The sequence below is a fragment of the Eutrigla gurnardus genome (genome assembly GCF_963514095.1).
Source record: "Eutrigla gurnardus genome assembly, chromosome: 6".
NCBI lineage: Eukaryota > Metazoa > Chordata > Actinopteri > Perciformes > Triglidae > Eutrigla > Eutrigla gurnardus.
This window is the reverse complement of record NC_139920.1, coordinates 18,218,809-18,242,052: the sequence shown is the minus strand read 5'-3', so window position 1 is coordinate 18,242,052 and position 23,244 is coordinate 18,218,809. Positions and strand designations below refer to the sequence as shown.

Sequence of the window (23,244 nt, the reverse complement as noted above, 5' to 3'; positions counted from 1 at the left end):
GAGTACTGTTACCTTGAATACTTTCTGTACATTTTCCTACTTACATTCTTTTACTCATAATATTTTCAGTGCTGGACTTTTACTTGTATATAAGTATTTTTAAAGCTTGGTGTTAGTACATTTGCTGATCTGAATATTTCCTCCACCACTGGTAATGGTCTGTATTTCTTTGCACTACTATGCCATCCAGTGGAAGCAGTAAGAGACAACATGCCCAGAGAATTACTGCCATTCCACGACTCTCACTGAAGGTCTATAGAGTAACTTTTTATTTGAAATAGTTTAAGAGCATCATGTGTTAACATTTACTCAACAATCTTTCTAAAAATATAAAAGTAGGGAGGAGCCAATTATCATCCTTCTATCAACTTAAAATCCTTAACACATTTATGTTACTGGTAGGCTACTTCTATTTAATATTTTGTGTAGTGGTGATACTTCATTGCTTTTTTATTTTATTTTTTTACTTCTAACAGAACTAGTTAATATTGCATTTTAACTCCCTCATCCTCACTGCCAAGACAGAGATGTTACAATGTGGATGACAGCAAGTGTCAAAAGGTACTAAGTATATTTACTAATGTAAATATACTTGTAATAAAAGTATAGTAGATATACTTGACAATACAATCATATTAATCAGTAGTAATTTAAATAACAGACCACAGAACACTATAATGTTAATACATTTGTTGTTAATACTTAAGTACTTTAAGATCCAACATGTATCTTTTATTTTAGCATTTTTAAGTAAAAAGTACACAATGACAAGAAATGTCTTGAATCCTTTAATAGATGCAGTTATAATTATAAATAGGAGCACACACATTTCATTAAATACACAAAAAGTGGTTTTAGTCTAGAGTATATAAAGTTTTCAGACTATTTTTGCCTTTTTCAATTCAAATGTTGGCACAGGTCAATCATCCGAATTTTTTTTTTTTCCAGCACAACTACGTTTACATGTATTTAAAAAAGTTCATCTTTTAGAAATTATACAGCTCGCAGAAAATGACGACATGTGAGACAAACAATGTGACATTCAGAGTGAGAAGTTGAAAGCCTGAGAAATTGGAAGTACAATGCAAACAAAGACACAAACTTTGGTTGTTGACTAAATGCACCGACGGGTGAAGACTTTTAGTATTAAAACCCAAAACAAAAACAAGAGTACAGGCATACGATTCCCTTTTTTTGTGTCTTTCCAAAAATCCAGTCAAGTACAAATGTAGAAATACATGTACAGAAAAACACAGATATTTGTATCCATAAGGCAGAAGTGCTTTTCTGGGGTTGTACATGTTAATATTCAGGTTAAACAACAGTCAAACCTCAATTTGTTTTTTAACCTGCTTTTACCATCAAAACACCTTAAATCTTTACCTCACCCCCAATGTAACATCTACTGCACATACAGTATAGCGTCAAACCATATTATGTTAATAGGAGGCTTAAATGTTGATGTGTAAAGTGAGCGGACACGGCATGTAGCGAGAAAAGCATGAACACATCCAACAGTATGGGGATGTTAGCGGTTTAGGTAAGTGTTTACTAACCTTGTCTTAGATTATTGACCGAAGTATGACTGAAGTAACATTTACACCAGTGTGCAGTCAAAGCACTTCAGCAGCAACATGCGCCTCCACTGGACCTGTTCAGCCACCGCCATGCTTTGATACGATCATGTACTTTTAGCTTGCACGTGGGGAGGAACAGACCCACTGGATCATCGATGGACACAGACAATGTAAACCATGTCCTTCAGATGATGGAGGTGTAGATACAATGATATGATGATGAGATGGGACGAGGCCAGCAGACACATATCCAGAAAGAAAAATCCCAAGAAACGGTACCTTCAGAGGATTCTTCTCACACAAATATTACAGAGATGAGTTTCAAACAAACCAGTGGCTGTGATTTCACACCCGGGATGAAAGACTACTACTTTTTTTCTTCTTTTTTTGTTTCTAATGTACCGTGATGAGATGTCTCTGTGCCTACAATGTAGAGAGATCATGAATTATCACGTGTCACACCTCACCACTTACATGAATCCTACAGGCTGACCCTTCAGGCAGTGATGGATTTCCTGATGCATTTCTTTGTGTTAGCACCTTTGCAAAATGTCATTCATCAATAGCAACAAAGAGATGCACATCTGACATAAAAACATGTTTCAAGTACATTTTCCATTATTTTCTTGGTTGATTTTGGCATTGTGCTTCATTGAGATTAATATAAGATCCAAGTTCCTCATCTAGTTCTCACCAATCAGTGAAAGTTGCTTTTACTGTTGATTATAATAAAGCAATGCTTAGGAGATATTACATGATATATTTAGGAATAAAACTACAGTGATATAATGACATCAGTTGGTGACGTCATCACTTGACTGTATTACCCGTGGGATGCAGGTGTGAGAAGGTTCATTTCGCCATTAAGAAGACCTATTTAATGTTGTCTTAATTAATATTTGTCATTTTGCACCATGAAAAGGGATGGCACCGATCAACGGTTCATTAACCCGTAACTCTAAGTTATAGCTCATAAATCATTAGGTCGATGAACTGACGTGTTTATGGAAGAATGAATGAAAACCAGCGAAAAAGGCATTTTTGAGCTTTGTTTTCTGAGCTTTCGCAGGTTTTACCAGACAACACACACAGACTCATCTCCATCTCTCAGAGCTCTGGATGGAGGAAACAAGGAAACATGTGGCGGTCCTGATCTCAGCTCATCTGCTCCAAGTAGGCAGACAGCAGGAGTCGAGGAGGCAGAAACTCTTCTTGTTTGTTCACCACTTCAGTCTGACGTGACTTGTTGTAGTTGGTGCCTGAAGGTCCGAGCAACAAACAGACTTTGATCACTCTCATGTGACTGGAAAACATTAAGCTGATTTTGTACCTCCGGCCAGGCTGTGTCAATAGGATTATGTAAACAGCGAAGTAGCTACAATTTCTATAATAAACATCCTGTTCAACAGATTATGTGCTGTGGATTTGTCCAAGTGTTTTTGATGGTCGATACAATTAACTGATTTCCTGTCAGTATTCCTACCTAAATTGCCTTTTATGTAGCAAAATGTACATGTTTATCGTTACCATCAGGAGTGGGCTGCACATAGATAAGAAAAAGAAAACAGACTTCGATATGGGTCATTCCGTGCCAACTCAGCCACCCATGTACATGACACTGACATGACATGATTTTGCTGAAAAGCGGTGAAAATATGCCTTATGTTACCAAACAAAGGAATCTGAAGTTTCAGGTCAATATCTCAAACGGTTTGCCCGTGGCGTCCATTTGAATTTCAAGTGCCACACCCCTTTTTGACACATTGGAATTTCGCATTTCATTTGTTGGCATTGTTGGAGGCCCATAACTTCTGTTCTAATAGTGATAGAAGGCTGGGAATTGCTCTGTTAGTTCATTGTAATGTGTACTTCACAATTCTACAGGCAGAATCAACATTCCTTACTGTTTGGGTGAGAGGTGGGTCACCAAAGTCCAATTTCTTTTTGACGGCCAAAATTATTTTTCAGTTTTTGGGTGCTCCTAGCACCACGATGAATGATCACATTTATTCTAAACAGGATTATTTGTTATATTTGGGACCTTTGCTCTTGCCAAAATGAATTTGAAGGGTGTGGTACCACTGGTGGGGGTTTAATGGGGGTCCAAAAACCCTCCCGGGCAGAGGTGACTCTTTTGGAACCCCATATTTGGACCCCCAAATGACCACGTGGGCACTTGATGATCCTAATGGGATTTATACCAGATAAAGATACATATTTCTTTTAATTAAATAAAACCTTTGACTATGAAGCTCCTTAATATGAATTTTATTCGTCAAAATGCACCATTTTGGACTTTTTTTCCAGAAGTCTGGAATGTAGATCAGTGAGAATTTAGTGATGATAAAGCATGAAAATAGTGGAAATAACTTAGTATTATGCTCAGTGATGGCAAACAATTAAATATTTAGACTGCTGGCCATTCATTTCCTGAAAATCACAAATTAACCCCTTATCCCCGATGAAAGAGACCCGCCCGAACGAGATTCCCTCGTTTGGTAACATAAGGCATATTTTCACCACTTTTCAGCAAAATCTGAGCCCGATTTTGGCTGTTTTCACATGGAATGACCCATATGAGGTTGTTCAAACAACATTCTCCGCTATATTCCAGGGGCCCGTTCCAGAAAGCAGGTTTTCCTGAAACTCTGAGTTTGTTAACCCTGAGAAGAGGGGTACTCTGAGTTTTCCGTTCCAGAAAGAGAGTGAACTCAACCTTTAGGTCAGTTACCATAGTAACTGACTCTGTGAACCTAACCAATATTCTTATGTTTAATTTTCAGATGAAGCCACTTTTTGTTTTTGTGCCTGGAGGGATTACACCTACATGAAAATGATTATCTGCAGGCTCGCGGGTAACTCAGAGTTTACATACTCAGAGTTGATTGAGCTAATTCAGAACTGCTGTTCTAGAACCGAAAACCCAGAGTTGGTTGACTCAGAGTTCAGGGTTAGGTTCAGAGTTGGTTGAGCCTGCTTTCTGGAACGGGCCCCTGGTGTGTCTGTGCCGACTAGTCTCACACAAACATTTAAGTAGATGTGTTTCACTCACTCGCAGAGACGAGGTCCATATATTGGCAGACGGCATGAAGAAGCAGTCTCTCAAAGCTGATTCACAAACACAAACGACAGACATGACCACTCCTCAGAATGCGTTAACCACTTCCAGGAACAATCAACTGGTTTCCCAGCACAGATCAATAGGGTTGTGTTGTTTCAGGTAAACGAGTTGGAAGGCTTATTCTTTCTATATGGATGCTTTACCTGAAATCACTGTACGGCAGTTTATAATACTATGAGACAGGATTGTTTTAAATCATCCTCCTTAATATATCAGTTGGGATCAGATATGTAAGGCAACCTAGAAAACCTAGAAAAATTTACTTTTTTGAACAACTGTATTTATAACAGCAGTATGGTGGCGTAGTGATGCCTCACAGCAAGAGGACCCAAAATTCTAAATTCTAAAGTTTTGTTGGGCTTTTTTCGGGGGGGAAGACATTTAATTTAATGCTTTTTAAGACCTTAAGATCTGCAGATATGCCAAATATAGAAAAAGGATTTCTACCTGCTGGCTAGGTGTGTTGTGTAAACTGAGTGAGGTTGATCGACGAAGAAGCTCAGAAGGGTTTCCTCAAGTACTTCCAGAGTTCCCTGTGGGAGAAAAAATCAAATAGTGGGTTCGATCCCCTCCACAACCATGTCTTTTTTAGGCATGGTTTGTGCTTGAGCCAAATAATGGACTTCTGCTCAAATCTACTGTGGGTGACGAGACTCCTGCCATGTACTTTGAAGCAATGCTACTCACAATGGGGATTTGTTTCCGTCTAAGAGTCGCTCGCAGCCTGCGATCGATTCTCTGGAAGCACTCCTGAGCAGTGAAGGCAGGATTTACTGTGAAGAGATGAGTGACGCTCAGACAAACAGCAGCACTTAAAAAAAACAGGTTTTACAAACAAGCAAAGGCAGAGAGGCTCACCATTCCTCTGGTCTTTGATGGGCCGGCTGGTGTCTTTCTTCTTGGCCTCCTCTTGTTCCAGCAGAGACAGCAGCCTCTCCTGCTCCTCACCGGAGCAATTCATGAAGTCATTCCATGGCTTAACGAACAAGAGGAAGTTTAAATTAATGTTTTTATTCATTCTTGCTTCTTTTGGATGCGTTTAAATTTGATGAAACTTTGATGCAAGACAAGCTCTTAGTCTCTGGCTTTTGGAAGGAGTTGAAAAGGTCAAACTTCCACCAAATTTTGATCGTCTTTAGTGCCGTCAAGAAAAGCAGTACGGACAAAATCAAGACGGACCTTACACCACTCCTGCAGCAATAATGAGCAGTGAAGTTTCAACCCAGCTGGAAACAACTTACCTCTATGTAATTTCCATTGGTGCAGGCTTCAGTGAAGATGGATGGGATCGCTGGGTTACTGCAAACTTCCAGATCATCTTTGGAGCACTCATCCTTCTCAAGAAGGTTAGCGAGATAGAGTGCTGATTTTCAGAGAAGAGAGAGATGGACAGTGGAGATATACGCAAAACGTTATTAATGTAAAGTGTTCATTCTTGAGATGAAAAAAATTATAATTTTGGAGTACTGTACTGTAACTTTTGTAGCAATAGAGATTCATTGTAAATACTCTCTTCTGTTGCTGAAGGCACACACAGGTTTGTCCAGCATTGTTCTGCCTGCAGTGGATGAAAACATCACCATCATCTTTAAAGAGCTTACTGTTCTCCTGACGACGGAGACTCTTCTTGCCTTTTGCTCGGGGAGTGAGGTCAGAGTTGCGGATGGCTTGGTTGATAAAGAACTGCTTCTTTTTGGTTGGAGTCCCTCGCTTGGCTGGAGAGCTGGGCAGGGAGCTGCATTTACGCTCCTCTATCAGGCTGGGAAAACACAAGATGTCAATTAAGCCAATGAAGTCACACACATCCTGAAGGGGAAGTAACGGCTCCTTCGATCTCATTCATTCGAGTTCTTTTGTGTTGAAGGGATATAGTTATTTTACATTTTTAAAAATGTCTTGAACAACAACTAGAGAGTGTACAGGCGCATACAAACATCAAGAAACACATCCATTTGCCATTTTGACTCGCACCATTCTTGATTTCTGGTCTGAGAGTCAATGGATGTCACATTTTCTTAAGGATGCAGCATTTTAAGGTGTGAGGGTGTCTTGGGCGTGAGGTGGACACCGAGACCGGGTCTCTCTCTGTCTCTTCAGATTACATCATATTTGGCATATTATCCTAGGAAAGAAGAAGAACAGCTACACTGGCTGTGAAGGGTGAAGAGTATCAGCAAACTGCTAAAAGCAAGTTGTTAAGGGCTTTATGGTGCATGGTTCCCCTTTACTGCTTCTGTATCGCTGCGGTATTTTAAATGGCTCAGAGGAGGAAGAGCATCCTGCAGGAGCTTCAGATGTAGGTCAGTGGGTGTTGTGCAGCCTCTGCTGGGTTTTCTGCCCGTTTCTATTTTTACACTGCAGATTGCTAGCAACACTGCTGCAACACTGGAGCCTCCGCCTGGGTTAGATACTGTTGTCAATAAGATATCATACAATTTCCCTTTGACATGTAAACCTTAATAAACTGGAAACTCAAGCAGCTAACCGGGCTGTGGCATTGCAATAGTTTTATAAAGATATATGTCCCTCTTTAACATGATATAAAGTAAACACCTGCACAGTCTGAATGGGATTTGTGATAGGAAGAGTCAAAACGAGGCGTATCAGCTAATGTGTTGGTAGAAAACACCCAGGCGTAATTTAACTAATGGATTTAAAGACTCTACCACAAATAACATGTCCAGGTCAGCTAGTTAGCTGCCAAACGGCTTATGAAGACAAGTATTTATCCGTTAAAACCTTAATATTAACGTCAACCAAGACCAAGCTGGTAAAATGTCTTATCCAAAATCCGCCCACAGCTCCAGACGCGACGAAGCGAGCTAGCCATTTAAGCGAAGTGTATGATTCAAGCTAGCCATTTAAGCTAAGTGTATGATTCAAGCTAACGCAAAGTAGCTTGTTGACGTCACACACGTCGCTTTCACTCACATGAACTCCTGCTCTTCGTTGCTATTTGTCAAAACGACCATCTTATTCAAGCAAAGCGGACGTAAAGAAGCCACGCTCGGGATCTCCACGGGTCGGTTAGAAGAAAGACGAACACAGACGGGACCAAAGTTAAAGCTGTGACAGGCAGGTTGTGTTGTGAGCAGCTAGCTCCTCGGCTGCTAGCTTGACAGTGAACAGAAATAGCTTCCGTCCTCACACCGCGAACAAAGAGTCGAGAAGAAGAAGAGTGACACTGTGTCTCTTCTTCGTTTTCGTTGTCGCACCAACACGTTCCACATATTTTTTTGAATCAAAACCTCATCATAAATCCGTACCTAAACATTCGGGTTTATGTGTACTTTTAAGATATGTTAAGATTGTATGACACCCAAAATCCCAAACATGTTTTATCTTTTAAAGAAAAACAAGCTAATCATAGTCACATAGTTGCGTGCTTTAACTAATACATTAATGGTCAATATGAAAAACACTGATTGGTGTAACTTTGAACCGAATTGTAAGGCTTTGCTTTTCTATTTGTGGACTTCTTAATAGCCTACAAAAATACCTATTTTTCGACTAAAATTCCCCATGTGAAATGTAATGTGAACAGTTGCTTTAATTGTGGCAGCTGATACACACTGTGTGTATGTATGTAAATCCAACACATAGCTACAAATGTGTGCTGAGTGACTCCTCTTATCAATAGACAATCTTTGGCACACTTCATGAAATACATTCCTGTCATAACTTGCAAAATAGAGCCTCTTCCACCTCCAGCTCCATCATCTTTATTATTCAGCATCTTGAGCCACCTCCCTCATTCTCATTAACTGACTGGATTTTGTGTGCATGTTACCATAGAGACCACATTAATAGGCCTGCTTCCACAATAGCCATCTAACTGTCTTGAGTTTTTCTTTCCACTGCTGCTGGAGAGAAAAGGAGTTGTTCAGTGCGTTACATCTGAGTTTCTGGTAGAACTTCTTTATTTTTAATCTTAAGCTTTTTTTGATAAATGTTTGGACAATATTAGATACAATTCTCAAAAGCATTTACACATTTTGGAATGAGGAAAGCAAAGACAAGGACAGTAAAACTAGAAAAACATGATCCGGACATTTTTCCGATGATCGTGGGTAAGGTGGAGAAATCAATTCCCAAGACGAGAACTGTAAAGTCAAAGGAGAGGATTAAAGTTGCAGCTTCAAACAGCAACTCCACCTCGGCCAAGGTTGCTACATGTGAGACATCAGGGAATATAATGAGACTTTGTGTCGATATGATGCCTGTTCTGGCTGCAGCCAGGGAGCCCACGGAGAAAGAGGAGGAGGGGAACGTGGAGGACAGCAGCTGCACAAGTATAAAGGACCCAGAAACGAGCAGCAACAATGACACATCTGTCATCAAATCAGTGGAACAAACAGTTGATTCTTTCATAGGATTGCATTTGGACACAGATACCAAACGACCACCATGTCCTTGGTTTGTGCTGCCACCTTTAACTCAGTCCAAACCAACTCCTGACTGCTGGGACTGTCAAACACCTCTCCCGCCCATCAGTTTATATGAGCAAACAAGGACCACCTCTTCAAATGTGACTATAAAAGGATGCAGAGTTGATGGGTTAGTTACCGTTCAAGTCCTCGACAGCAGGCCCTGGATAGACAATCCTCTGTTCTCTAACAGTGTGAGTAAACTAAGAATATCATTTTCTTCATCACTTCAGACGGATTACATCACATCCTTAAAATACTGAGATAGAAACAAAGTGTTCCAGCACTTTGTTTCAATTAATCTGCTTGTGTAAAAGTGGTTTGTTTTCAGTTAAAAGGACATTTAGGAAAGGAAAGACTTGTGTTATCATTAACTGGTCCGGCTCAGCTTGTGGCCTGCAATTGAGAAGAAATGATTCAGTTCCAATTTTACACAAAGAGAAAACTGATTAGCCAAGTGGAGCAGAAATCAACAAGGCCTTAGCCAATAAAAAGAGTTTTCAAGAGATGTGTCTGAATCCTCTCCTGTTCTCGGCACAGAGATCTCCTGAGTTTCGTCTCTCGGACGTCTCCTTGTCCAGTCTGGACGCTCTGCTGCACACGGTCACACGGAAGCTGGGGAGGAAGAGGAGAGGTCCTGACGAAGGCCCGTCTGATCATCTCCTCGTGGCTGTCAGCGAACGTTTGACAGAGGACAGAGTTGCAGAGAATTGAAACCTGGTGGACATGTATGTTTGGTGGTTTCCAGCATCATTTTGCATGTTGTTATCGGTTGGGCCGTAGTTAAAGCATGAAAGGGGAATGTAGAAAGCATATCATTGTTACATGACGGTTACAGCTTTTCAAATAAATAAATGCTATGACATTAATACAGCATCATCTAATCTGGATGGGGGTTCCTGCCAGACCTGCTATTTTTCAACATACTATACTACGACTTTTTTCATGACTTTATTCGACATATTAGACATTCTAAATAGTTAATAATTATGATATTATGATATAATATTGACTTGCAAGAATTACATTTTATATAAAGAATTGTATTTACGATGCCTGTAATTATAGAACAATTGTTGTACTATATTAACTCGAAATTATAATGTGTCAACAATGAATTTTAGAGAGTTTGAATAGAAGTCATTAGTAAAAGTTAGCTAGTTGTAATTAAGTTACTTATATCTACAATGAATATTTCCCCACAAGTAAGAAATTCATTGCCGATATCTTTAGTAAAGAGTAGTCAAAATTACATTACGGTTAAGTTAAATGGAATTCTAACTAGCCAGGCATAGTGCCGGTATATTTTGAAATCGTCCAAATACGAACAAGTAAAAACTGACTAGTTGCTGATTCGTTATTTTTTAGATCACACACGGACGAAGTGAAGTCATCGTTAAGAGCATATCCATTTATTTGACTCAATGCCAACATGTAACAAAACAAGGATAGAGAAGGACAAACAAATGATTATTAGTTACGAGCTGTTATTTAAATAATCAAACAAATCTGCAAAGAGGAAAGAAATTACCTTAGACTACGTTTGTGTGACGCTGTGAACACTTGAGAACGATATTGCTGATTTTTAAATTCATTAAATCCTTACACAGTCCTGGTGATGCATGATTTTTGATATCCAAAAATATATAATGTGGAAAAAAAGAAATTGTTTGGTTTCTCTTTTTCATATATTTATTATAAAAGTGTGTTTTCATCATGTGCATGATGATAATTAATAATTGTTTAATAACTGTTTTTAAAATGTTTGGCACTTGCAGGTGAGGCTGACCTGTGTAGAGAAATATGTAAAAGAGCAAATAAAATACACATTTAACTGCACACAAAACTTGACTCTTATGGTTTTAAAATTGAAATTTCTTACCAAAATTGATTTAAAAAAATTGGTTTTAAGCAAAAATTATCTTAGCTAATTCCACCATGATTTAATGCTAATGCTACACTGATTGCAGAAAATGGAGGGAGTGGCGAGCTTTTGGCTAGCAACAGTGCCTGTCCCGCCTCAAAGAGGGTTGCTACAGAGATGAGCCGCTAGCGTTTGTGCTAAATTTGAGCCGCCGCGTAGCTGCGAGACCAAAACCTGGTTCCCCTAGAAATGACGTTCCCACTCAACGAAACAGCATTGTGACGTTTTGAGGGAAACACATTTAGTTTGTGGATTACGTTGGCTCTTGACGTATCAGAAATGAGTTTGAAACAAGTCTGCATAAGTCCACGTGGGGAGGAAGAACACAGGGCTTTTCACCAGGAGAATAATGGTTTTGTCAAAACAAATATTACATAATATAACCAAGTACTTTTGTTCCACTTTGGGTTTTTAAGCCACGTCTGGTGTTTTCTACTAATAACCAAGTACTTTTGTTGCTTAAACGTAACCGTTTTTGCTTTTTCGAATTGTTTAAAACTGCAACTGGAAAAAAAAAATTTAACAACTGATGCTATTTGTTGACACTGTGAGTTGTTGTTTTTTTTTTGTTGCATTTTCAAAATTATAGGTGGGGGCTGAATTTCACATAACATAAATGTTAAAATAAGCCAATAGCATATGGAAAAAGGAAAAAGAAAATACATTCGTGACAATAATTCACATTGATAGAAAGGCCTCTTAAGTCACAGTTTTGCAAAAAAAAACACATACTTTATGTTGTATTCAAAGCTTCCTTCCAATTCTGAGATGCATCTTTGTGTTAAACAGTTTTTTGTTGAAACATCCCAAAAACAGTGAGTTGCAGCCAGCATTGGGTACCGGTGACGGTCAGTGTCGGGCGGATTTACAGATTTTGTCGTAAACCTCGGGGAAGGCCTCCTTACAGCCCAGCTCCTCCCTCAGTCTGTGATACAGCTGCCCGTCAAACATCTCCCAGAACTCCTCTCGGTCCATGTACACATCTGCATACAGCATCTGGAACCTGCAGGAGACAGATTACACTTAATATGCTCTGCTGTGTATTTCATATTTTCAGCACTAGTCATGGGGGTGAAAGGCCCAGATTGATATTATAAGTGTGTGATAATATTATGGAAAGATTTTTTGGCAAGGAGAAGTTCTGAAATCTTGCAAGGTGTTGTGTTGCCGGGAGACAACGGTGGAAACGCAGCGAACCGCAGAGTGGGGAAGTAATGACGTACAAATACTTAGTAGAATTTTCAGGTATCTATACTTAATATTTCGTTTTCTGACAATTTTTATTACTTTTACTCCCTGGTTCTTTCCACAGTAACAGTGTCAAAAACCACCTGTCTGTGGACGCAACGTTACATCGACACTGCAGCCCATTTACAGCGTCACTTCCCGAAATTGTCCCCATTAGTCACGTAGACACAAGAACATGTGAAAATAGGCTTCAGATCAAGAATCTAGCAAGCAGCTCAACTGTGTTGTGTATCGATTGATCCATGTCGCTGTCCGTGGTGCTGAAGCAGCAGATGGATTTGTAATTGGGACTTTTTCTGATCCGATTTATGATATTGTCTAAAGCAACGCAGCTGCAGAAGAGGAGGGGGTTAAGAACTACAGAATAATGGGAAGGGCTGCATAATAAGTCTTCATTGTATTGAAAATATGGCCTAATGCAATTATCAAATTGCAGGAGGTGCAATAAATTTGTTGAAAGGAAAATTGTGTGTCAAAATACGCTTACGTTTAAAATTAAATAATCACAATTTAATAAACCGCTTAGCTCTCGTCGTGGGCCTGTTCGCTAGTTTTGGGTGAACTGTTAAAAATAAAAGAATCACTCACTGATTAAATGCAAGTCTTACCCGTGCACATCTCTAACAAACTTCTCCAGCTGACGCGTTGATGCTTTTGCTTCAAAGTGTTTGACTTTAGGCTCTCCGTACGCTCCGATGTCCACGTACAACTCCTCCTCCTGCCCTTTGGGGTGGACCATCCCTCGGCCCGGCGGCAACAGGAAGGGACACAGCCACAGAGGGTAAACCTGAAATCACACAATTCAAATCAGGGAGTGCGCATTATGACCGGCGGGCGTTGGCTGGCTTCCAGTCTTACGTCGATGTCCTGGTGGAAGCGCGTGATGGCGGCCTGCAGATCCTTCATGGGCACCAGCATGTCCTGGACCACGTGGTGCTGCTCGTAGAGCCGTCTGATGGTCTCTCCCTGGGTGAGCTTCAGCAGCGAGATCTTAGGAGGAACCATCCACCCAAAGAGCCAGCGAAATGCCGGGTTGTTGCCAAAGGGAATAATATCCTGGAGGAAGAACGCAGACAGATTAACAGATGATGAGCGGCTCTCCGGGATTCATTGTGCTGTAACACGCTATTATTCTCATCTAGGCATGAATAATGTTAACATTTCCGATTTTGACTTTGACATTTTCACACGTTCAATTTTCATTTTATTCCAGCATTATCGTGTGAGATTTGTTATCTATCTTTTTAAGAGAGATGATCAAAATGATGAGGACGGTCCTTAATAAAATATAAATAACGCTGTGGATGTTAGCGCTCTCCTCCCTACCCAAATCATTTGCATTGATTGTTACAATAACACCAATCATGAGAAAACCATTTTCCATTAAATAATGTTGAATTTCTACACGAGGATAAAATTTGATACAATCGAGTGTCAGTCCTCTAATCTTCCAGCAGGGGGCAGCAACAACCTTCCAACCAGCGGCAAAGCACTCTCCCATCTCCATCCATCAACAACATCAACAATACAAGTTGTGATGTGATCAAAGAGCCCGTCGGCCATGTTTCTGTCTGCCGCATCCTCTTCCTCTCCGCCGTCTGCTTTCAAAGACAGGGAGCGCCCCAAAGCGCAAACCAATACTCTGCATAATTCATCACACCATTTACTGTTAGAGAAAACAGAGGATGCCAAGCCTGCTCACTAATGGCTAATGGTGGTTTGTATTTGAGTGTGTGTGTGTGTGTGTGTGTGTGTGTGTGTGTGTGTGTGTGTGTGTGTGTGTGTGAGTGAGAGAGAGAGAGAGAGAGAGAGAGAGAGAGAGAGAGAGAGAGAGAGAGAGAGAGAGAGAGAGAGAGAGAGAGAGAGAGCATTAAAGTGTCATTAAGGTGATAAAGGAGATGATAAGTTGATGACGAGGTAATATCTGGCAGTAGAGGTCGAACGATTATCGGCGGAGATATTCAGCATTTCTATATTTATCTGTAATTTTTTAAATGTATTTGTTTGTTCATTTTTTCAAGTTAACTACAATAATGCTGCTGAAAGCTCCCTGCACTTTTTATTTTAAGGTCATAAAGGTTCAGTTAATAAACATATGCTTTATGGCATTTCAATCACTGATTTTATTTATTTTTACTTTATAAAACTTCAGGAAACTATTCTATTTATTTATTTGTAAATTTGTACAACTGTATAATAATGTTGCTTTTGTGTTTCTGTGAATTGAACACACGCTTTAAGGTATTTCAACAATGTTTTGTGTCAAGAATTTGTTATTCTAAATTTGGACACCTTTTGGCACTTTTTTTTTTTTTTACTACAGACAAATATCGGTTTCAAATATCAGATATCGGTCTCCTCGGTTAGTAATAATTGGTATCGGCCTTGAAAAAGCCACATCGGTCACCCCCTAATGTGTAGAACCTTAATGTGTGTGTGTGTGTGTGTGTGTGTGTGTGTGTGTGTGTGTGTGTGTGTGCGTACCTGAAGCTCCCAGAAGATGCTGCGTGTGTGTCTGTGGTAGTACTGTCTCAGAGGGATGTATTCCACTCCGGTGTCGTCTCCTCTCAGGTAGCCTTCCACGTGTTTAAAGAACCAGGGTTTAAAGTGCAGGCCGATCCTATTGATCTGATCGGCAGAGAGGACAAAGGGAGGTTAAATGGTGACTTTTTCCAACCTATTTTCCAACGTCGTGGAGTCCAAAGTGACTAACAGACACAACGATTTAGTATTATTATTTATTATCGGTCCAGTATTAGGAGCTAAACTGGTTGTGATGTCATCGTTCGGGGGAAATGTACGACCAATAAAAACACTTGTTTTTGCCACTGAAAGGCTCAGGTTGTTGTTATCATGCCGTGTTCATGTGTTGAGTTGTTATGTTGTTACGTTATGTTGTTAAATATCCCTGGTAGTGGGATCATTTACATGTAAAGGGGGGGAAACTAAGGATATGATCGGTTAGCGGGTCACTTCAACAAACCACGACAAATTGTGGTTGTAGTTGTTTCAGCATCCGTTTTTTACGCGTTTATTGCAATTTAATCGCGACAAAAACGTTTTTGTGAAATTCACCGAGCACCAGAGGTGGAAAGAGTACAAAAATATTCTACTCAAGTAAAAGTATGATTACTTGGATGAAATTTTACTCAAGTAAAAGTAAAAGTACTGATCTAAAAAATCTACCTAAGTAAAAGTAAAAAGTAGCCGATTTAAAATGTACTTAAAGTACAAGTTACTAGTTACTTTTAAACAGCGGGAGGGGGCGGGGGTTTCTTCTGTGTAGGGCATTATAGACAAGGGGATATAGACAAGGGGATATAATCTCAAACTAGTTTACTACTAATTGCTGCAACACCTTTGCAAATTAAAGTGTAAAAATTTAAAAAATCATGTCGCCACACATTAATGGATGTATACTGTGTCATTATACTTTAGATAAGTTTTTAAAAAACACTTTGGAGCAAAGATTTCACATCACATCAGAAGACAACAGCATCGATACAGAAACCTTGGTCTTTAAGTAGGGCCAGGGGATCACTTCGGTTTCAACGTTAGCTGTACTAGTACTCGCCATGTCGTCGTCGTCGTCGTTGTCATTTGACTTTGGCGCAAGTTCGTTCTCCTCTCTTCCACTGCAGTATTTCCGGGGTTGTCCCGGAAAAATAAAAGCTGTCCGCGATTTTTATTTTATTTTATTTCCTTTACTTTTTACTCAGTAACGCGGGTGATATAAAATGTAGCGAATTACAATACTTCAAAATAAACATACTCAAAGTAAAAGTAAAAGTATCGATTTTAAAAACCACTTAAAAAATTACAAGTACACAAAAAAACTACTCAATTACAGGAACGCGAGTAAATGTAACTCGCTACTTTCCACCCCTGCCGAGCACCTCTGGGTGATGTGATGAACTCAGGGTGGCGTTTGGTTTCCGGGTGTATCTGGGATTTGACAACATGTACAAAGCAGCAATAGTGGTTATTTTAGACATGATGGATGAAACCTTGTTGATATCTGGAGGGAAGCCCCGCCTCCTCACCAGCAAGCCCAGCATGAGTGACACAGCAAACTCACAAAGAGCTCACCTTATCGGGCTCGGCGTGGTCCGTCATCGTCCCCGTCATGATGACGGCGGTGTCCCGAGTGTACTGGAGGCCCTCCACAAACGCATTCTGCTTGTCCTCCGATGCCTCGGTGAAGCGTTTGCAGATGTTCTCCAGCCCTCGGACCGGCTCATACTGCAGCTTCACCCAGGCTTTGGCCGGGACTATTTTAATCTCAGCTGCGACCAGGAAGCCCAGAGTTCCACAGGACCACGGGACGGCATGGAACAAGTCAGAGTTCTCCTCCTAAAAAAAAAAAATCTGTGGTTATGTATGCGGTCTGGGCCTTCTGGGTTTCTAACGGGCTTTTTGTTGGCATGATGGCTTTGACTAATCCATTAGCGAACCTCGCTGCATTGACCATCTCATCTCCTCCACAAGGAGAACACACTTCCTGCTTTACGAGACAAATGACACAGCATGTGATTGCAACTCTGTGGTCTGCAACACAAGATCAACAAAGACTGGCTCTGTTTTGGTTAAGTGGGGGACGTGGGGGAGGGGCATGCATTTTTCTTTTTGCTGATGGTTGAGGGTTTTTTTATGGATGGGGGGGGGGGGGGGGGGGGGTCAATAAACTGACGGGCCAGATGGTTTGTTCCACAGAACCATCTGAGACGCTGTCATTTGACACCTTTGGGAAAAGGGCAGGCGCTTTCAAAAAACAAAACATTGCAGGTGATTGGATGAACCGTCTCTTAATCAAAACAAAAACATATTTTCCATCCAAAACGAAAAGCCTTCAGTGCCGTTTCTTTGCTCTTCTTTTAATTAAGAAATGCTGTTTCATCACCGCCGGTAGAGATGAGCCGAGTTGCACCTGTTTTGAACGAGCTTTACTTCAAACCTGACGAAACGGATACAACGCATATAGATGTACTACAATGCATTTTTAGCATGACGACATCTGTGTTTCTCTTTTATTACAGGACTTTTTTTGGGTCCCACAAATCCCATCCCATTAGTAACTTACATAAACTTATATAATAAAAATACAGTCTTGATGATATAACAGAACAGAACCATTGAACGGTAATTATGATAAACTATTTACGCACCCACAAATACTAAATTACAGCCAAATGCTGTAAAAGTTGAGGGCACAGTCTCTTGTAGCATTTTCTTTCCATTTATTTATTTATTTTACTGAAGCAGTATGAGCCTGTGCTTCTAATGAACCTAAACTCTTACAGAGCAGAAACCTGCACCCAGGAAATTGACTCAGCGAAAGTCGTAATAACGTTCATTTAGCCGCTCTTGGTTCAAAAATAGAAAACAGCTGGAACACTTCCGCAAACAGGACGCACCAATTGTTATTCTTATTATTATTGATGTTGGCAATTTCCATTCCATAATTTGAGCTGTCCCATTAACAGCGTCAGCTTGAAATCAGGGTTGAGAAATTAAGAATGAGGGATGATGACGTTGCCATGGTAATTCCCTGGTTAGTCAACTAACCCACTAATCTCTCTTCACGATACAGGCCACCTGATACTCACCTCAGTACAGCGCACCAAGCTGCCGTCAGCTAGAACCAGTTCAAATGCGACGCAGATGTGCTGAAACAGCCCGTAAATGTGAGAGGACGACTCGATGCCCGTTCCCATCACCAAACCACCTGAGAGAGGAGAGAGAATAAAAAGCTTTTTGTAATTCAACTCCTTCCCAGGTGAGACCCGACAGCGGGCAAACTCACAAAGCACAGAGCAGCGCTCGCCTGCTGGGAGGGATCAGTACAAATGAATGTACCATGGCCTGATGGGAAAACATTAGATTTGTTGATGCGCAGTTTATGGCATCAGGAAATCCATAATGAAACCCAATACAGGGGTGCTTCCAACACTGCAGCCATTTCCTCCCCAGTTTCATCTCTTGAGCTACAACATCAATCCTCTAACGTGATTAGAGAAGTCGCTGGTGCTCTAAACAGGATGCGGTGACTGATGCAGGATCGGGCCTCGCAGGACAGCGAGCTGTAGAAATCACCAGCACATCTTTCTGTTTCTACAAGAGGATGATGCAACTCTGCGATGATGGCTCTCCAGAAAATAATCTGCAGCAATACGGGCGACGTACCCACAGTGAGGTCATCCAGCTCGGGCAGCACCGGCAGCGTCCAGCCAATGGAGGTGAGGAGAGCGGTCAGCTGACCCATGTTGGCCAGCGGCTCAACTCTCACCACCTAAAAAACAGATCAACGTGAGTAAAGATCCACCATCAGACTGACGGTACAAAATAGGTTCTGGTACTAGACAGGTACATTTTTAATGAGTAGTAGTTTAAAGGGTCAGTTTCAAAATGTGACAATAAACATCATCAAAGCCGACAGAAAATAAAATAAATGGAATATAGCCCTACAAAATGTGGTGGCAAAGCTCATTGAGTCAATGGAGCAACGGAGTAAAAGACAAAGTGACTCTGTATGTCACGTCAAATGTTTAACCAAAAACTGACATCCCAACTATAAACTATAAGCTTTTTAAGGCAACAAAAGATGGAAACTCAGTGTCTGGTGACACCTGCTGGTCACTACTACATATCACATCACAGCGTCATACAAAGATGATGTACCAAGCAAAGAGTCCCATGGAATAAAGTGGTTTAAATAGGCTGCCTGCCTTATCTTCTGAGTCCTGGTCTTTACAGCCCTGTTAAAGTGATATCCCTGTTTACAATCTCAGCAGTTACTTTAACGAGTACCAAGTTATCATAAGCAAAGTAAATGTTGGGCTAAACATGCTAGCTGCTCAGTGTAATGCTTATCGAGAGGGGAAGTCTTATACTTCAACAGCTATACAAGAAAATGCAACCTTCTTAATGTGCAAAATTATCTTTTAAAATGACAAACATCATGTGTGTAAAAACAATAAAAACAGGATCAAGAAAATGATTAGTCTCTTGCCGGCCGCTGACAACCGGACCTATTTTTTGCAAAATAAGGTCCCATGGATTAAAACAGCGCTGGGCTAAATGCTAACGTCAGCATGCTAACATGCAGCTATAAAGTTTACTATGTTCCCCATCTTAGTTTAGCATGCTACCACAAGCTATGGAGGACTAAACACAGAAGCATCGCCGAGGCTGATGGGACGTTGAATCCTCCTACCTGCCTCTTCGTGTCCACGCCCAGAATATCCATCATGTTGATCATGATGTTCTTGTGGGTTTTCTTGTATTTCCCCACTCTGAGCGAGACGGTGAGCCAGCCGGGTCTCCCAGTACACATGTAGGTCTTACTGCCGTCCTTCCTCCACTCGCGCACCTGAAATATCGTGACACACGATACAAACAATGAACACATTTGAGAACATCAAAACCGAAACAGTCATCATCACGGCTGTCTGTCAAGGCATTCTCTGCATAAAGGACCAAGGAGGTCAAAAGGCCTTGGCAGCTCATTTAATCTCATCAAAATTATATTCTCAACGCATGGTGTGTCAACGCTGACCTTCACAATTCATTCACTGTATGTGTCTTTCCTTCATTATTCCCTTACGCATGACTCAATAAAGCTCTCTCAGGCCTGTTGCATTAGTTTGATTTCCCTCTACTTCAGATTCCACTCTCTTCACCAAATCCTTCAAAGAATCAAGGTATTCTGTCCACTCCTATTGCTCTCTCCCGCATACATAGTCAGCAAGCTATCAGACTATGATGACCCATCACGCGATAAAATCCTTGGATACATTTCAACTGTAGTCTAGAACTGAGACAGACAGAGTTGTCAATGACCCGAGGAAATGGAGAGCAAAAGCTTGAGTACTTCAAAGTGCTTTTTGATAATGTATACCACGAAATAGGCCTGACTCATCGATGAAGTACAGAGATGTGCCCCCGCATTCTGCCAGTGGGAAACACTCGGGATGCTGGGATTGCTTTTTATAGCCGCGATGATTAATTTCCATATTAGCTCATGATATTCGGCACCATTTCTGAACCGATTGAGTGCATCGACCACCTTGATTAAAGCCGATGTTATGGCCCCGTGTGACCGAATTTGCCTCTTATGATCAAAGGGATATCCATAAAGTGCGGCCATTTGTCTAAGAGGCACACTGAGAAAACAACCCTTGCCAACAACAGGCCCTAGTATCAGACTTGATTTCCAGAGTATGTGGACCCTGTATTGTGAAATTTGACTGTTGAACACTCAAACTGATTAGGAAAGTAGTTTAACTGAAGTAGGTGAATTATACTGAACATGAACTACAACAACTTTTTAGCGAGACAGCTACAAATATATATATTTTTTTTTAAGAATTCATTAAAAGCCTGTTCAAACAAGTTAACTATTGTGTGTATGCAAAGTAAAAAAAACTCCAGTTGCATAAATAGCAGGTACATAAGCAGATGAGACAATTATCAGATAACAGAGATAACGCAATACATTCTTACATCACAACGAAGTGCTAACAAAGCTGCTTTGACGCCATATATTTCACATATTTCATATATTTAAGAGAAAACATCGCCATCCCATTTGATCACCGTGAGTTTTTCACTTCACATGATTAATTGCAAAACAGGTCAATCCCCATTCGTTCATCATCGTAGGTACCGTGAAGGCTAGTGATACCATTTACTCTGCCTGGGGGCCAAGGGCCAGTTAAATAAGCTGAATTTAACATTCTGAATGTGAATGTTACAGCAAAGAACTACTACATGTGCAGCCTCAGGTAAACACTGTTAAGTTAGTTGTTTGCTCTGTTATGCTACGTTCCCACTGTGAGCAACGCAGCAACAGGCTATAAGTCATTGACGAAGGTAGTGCCATATACTTGTTTTTTTAACATCCTTGTGTAGATAAAAATCCTCTTCATTCTTCACCTATATATATTTGTGTAGTTTTGTTGCCCCTGCTCCTAGCTCATTGACAGCAATGTAAATAATTATTTTTTTGTATGTATCCATATACTTTAGACAAATAAAGGTGATTTTGATTTAGAGTTAATTTATTTGAGTCTGTTTTAGAGCTATATCTCTTCCACAGTGTTTGTTTCGCTTTGTTTTTTAAAAATCTGTTTACATGTCCTTAAAATTATGTTAGCACACCAAATGAGAAACACATTTAACTTCTCTCTCTCTCTCTCTCTCTCTCACACACACACACACACACACACACACACACACACACACACACACACACACACACACACACACACACACACACACACACACACAACCTTGTACGTCTATCTTTGAGAGGACACTGCATTCCCTTACATACAACTAAATACTTAACCCTAACCTAAACCCAAACTTTAAAACCAAGTCCGAACATCAAACGGCCCTGTGAAGACTAGTCCTCAAATGTTCTCACTTTCCAAAAAAAAAAGTCTACGTCCCCGCAAAGATACCTGCACAAGTAAGCAGACACACACCTGTGGACCGAGACGCAGTCACACCGGATGACGATGGCTCACCTGTCGCTGGATGTCTCGCACGCGCTCGTCGTGCAGTTTCGGCGCGGAGCACATTTTGAAAATGAGCCACGCGCGCACGTAATAGTACACATCGAATATGACGGAGAGCGGCAGCAGGAATAAGCAGACGAAGATCCACCGCTGGTGGACGATCACGTAGTCCAGACCTTTGACTCGGATCCACAGCAGGAACGTGGCGACCAGGCCGGCTAAATACAGCAGCGGATCCATCGTTTTCTGGATCAGAACCCAGACGGCCTCTAAGCTTGAAGTATCGGACGCACGTTGTTGGTTAAACTACCGCGAACCGCCGGGACATCGATCATCCCAACCCCAAAACCCCGGAGCTCCTGATCACACCTTCACTGCGATAGGTGAGTGTTTCCTCGGCGGCCGGTCGCCCCCCTGCCCTCCTCCTCACCCATTGGTCAACAGTACTAACTGGGCGGGACCGTCCACCGATGCTTCACGCTCATTGGTCGACCAAGTGACTACTACAGGCTTCTAAAACGGTACTCTGAACTCTGACCAATCAGGAAGCGGCGATGCTGTCACACCATGCAGGCTGCTGTTACAACACAATGGCCCACGAGGACCAGACTGGATCGAAAAAGGTCCCCGTTCAGTCCGTGCATACAGACGGACATGGAGCTGGTTTCTCCTCATCCTATCCCAGGACCATGTTGAGGACCACTCATATGCAATTGATCCCATCCAGCTCCATTTTTGTGTTCTTTTTTTGTCAATATCAAATCATCAGAGGTGTAGATATTATGTTCTCAAGTAGAAGCACTGATTCAACGTATTTACATTAGTAAAAGTGAAAAGTACAGGTTCTGAAATGTCCTCAAAGTAAGAAAGTAAAGAATATCTCTATGAAGGACATACTGTTTCTTTTTTGCAACGCTAACTTCATCTCGTGTTATATTAATACTAAAAATATATATATTGATAATTAGCCTCAAATGCATTAAAACTAAAGTAACAAGCCTGTTTTGAACACATGAGGATTAGAAAGTACAGATATTTGTTTTTAAAACGTAGGGAGAAAAATAAACAAGTTGTCAGAAAAATAGATACTCAAGTAAAAGTACAGATACCTGAAAATTCTACTTAAGTACAGTCACAAAGTATATGCACATCATATCAACCAGGGCCTTAGTTTTAGATATACTGTACAGTCATGAGTTCAGAATCACTATCACTATTTTATTTTATCATTATTTTTAAATTCTAGATAGTTAAATGCGTATTATCCCTTTAATAAATCTACAGGTCATCATCAGCACATTTGGTCAACAAATGGAACAAATAATCTAAAATAATAGTGAAGGGAGGTTCCCAGGTTGACCCCTCCTCCCTGTCATGAGCAACTTTATACAAAAAAATCTCATATCTCTCAGGCGTCGCCTGCTGT

The 23,244-nt window shown here is 40.7% G+C and overlaps 2 protein-coding genes across 2 annotated transcripts; both read right to left on the bottom strand.

Moving 5' to 3' along the window:
- Positions 1-782: 782 nt before the first annotated feature.
- Positions 783-7,828, bottom strand: r3hdm4 (R3H domain containing 4). Its single transcript, XM_084011381.1, has 8 exons — positions 7,630-7,828; positions 6,300-6,457; positions 5,940-6,061; positions 5,557-5,674; positions 5,386-5,471; positions 5,146-5,231; positions 4,630-4,685; positions 783-2,836 (listed from the first exon to the last, which is right to left on the bottom strand). Exons 1-8 carry the CDS (start codon positions 7,668-7,670, stop codon positions 2,733-2,735), a joined length of 771 nt encoding a protein of 256 aa, XP_083867507.1. The 5' UTR covers positions 7,671-7,828; the 3' UTR covers positions 783-2,732.
- A 2,963-nt stretch (positions 7,829-10,791) lies between these two features.
- dhcr24 (24-dehydrocholesterol reductase) lies at positions 10,792-22,187 on the bottom strand. Its single transcript, XM_084012287.1, has 9 exons — positions 21,828-22,187; positions 19,511-19,666; positions 18,481-18,586; positions 17,904-18,022; positions 16,387-16,650; positions 14,782-14,925; positions 13,156-13,353; positions 12,906-13,084; positions 10,792-12,052 (listed from the first exon to the last, which is right to left on the bottom strand). Exons 1-9 carry the CDS (start codon positions 22,056-22,058, stop codon positions 11,899-11,901), a joined length of 1,551 nt encoding a protein of 516 aa, XP_083868413.1. The 5' UTR covers positions 22,059-22,187; the 3' UTR covers positions 10,792-11,898.
- Positions 22,188-23,244: the final 1,057 nt, after the last annotated feature.

What these genes read in the sequence shown, in the direction of transcription:
- r3hdm4 (XM_084011381.1), bottom strand. Translation starts at nt 7,670, where the DNA reads ATGGTCGTTTTGACAAATAGCAACGAAGAGCAGGAGTTCAT. An exon ending in CATCAAAGACCAGAGGAATG is followed by an intron (nt 5,472 to 5,556) that starts GTGAGCCTCTCT and finishes ATCTCTTCACAG; the next exon opens with TAAATCCTGCCTTCACTGCT. An exon ending in TATGGACCTCGTCTCTGCGA is followed by an intron (nt 2,837 to 4,629) that starts GTGAGTGAAACA and finishes TCGGACCTTCAG; the next exon opens with GCACCAACTACAACAAGTCA.
- dhcr24 (XM_084012287.1), bottom strand. Translation starts at nt 22,058, where the DNA reads ATGGATCCGCTGCTGTATTTAGCCGGCCTGGTCGCCACGTTCCTGCTG. An exon ending in TGCGAGACATCCAGCGACAG is followed by an intron (nt 19,667 to 21,827) that starts GTGAGCCATCGT and finishes ACGATATTTCAG; the next exon opens with GTGCGCGAGTGGAGGAAGGA. An exon ending in ACCACGCCGAGCCCGATAAG is followed by an intron (nt 14,926 to 16,386) that starts GTGAGCTCTTTG and finishes TCTGCCGATCAG; the next exon opens with ATCAATAGGATCGGCCTGCA.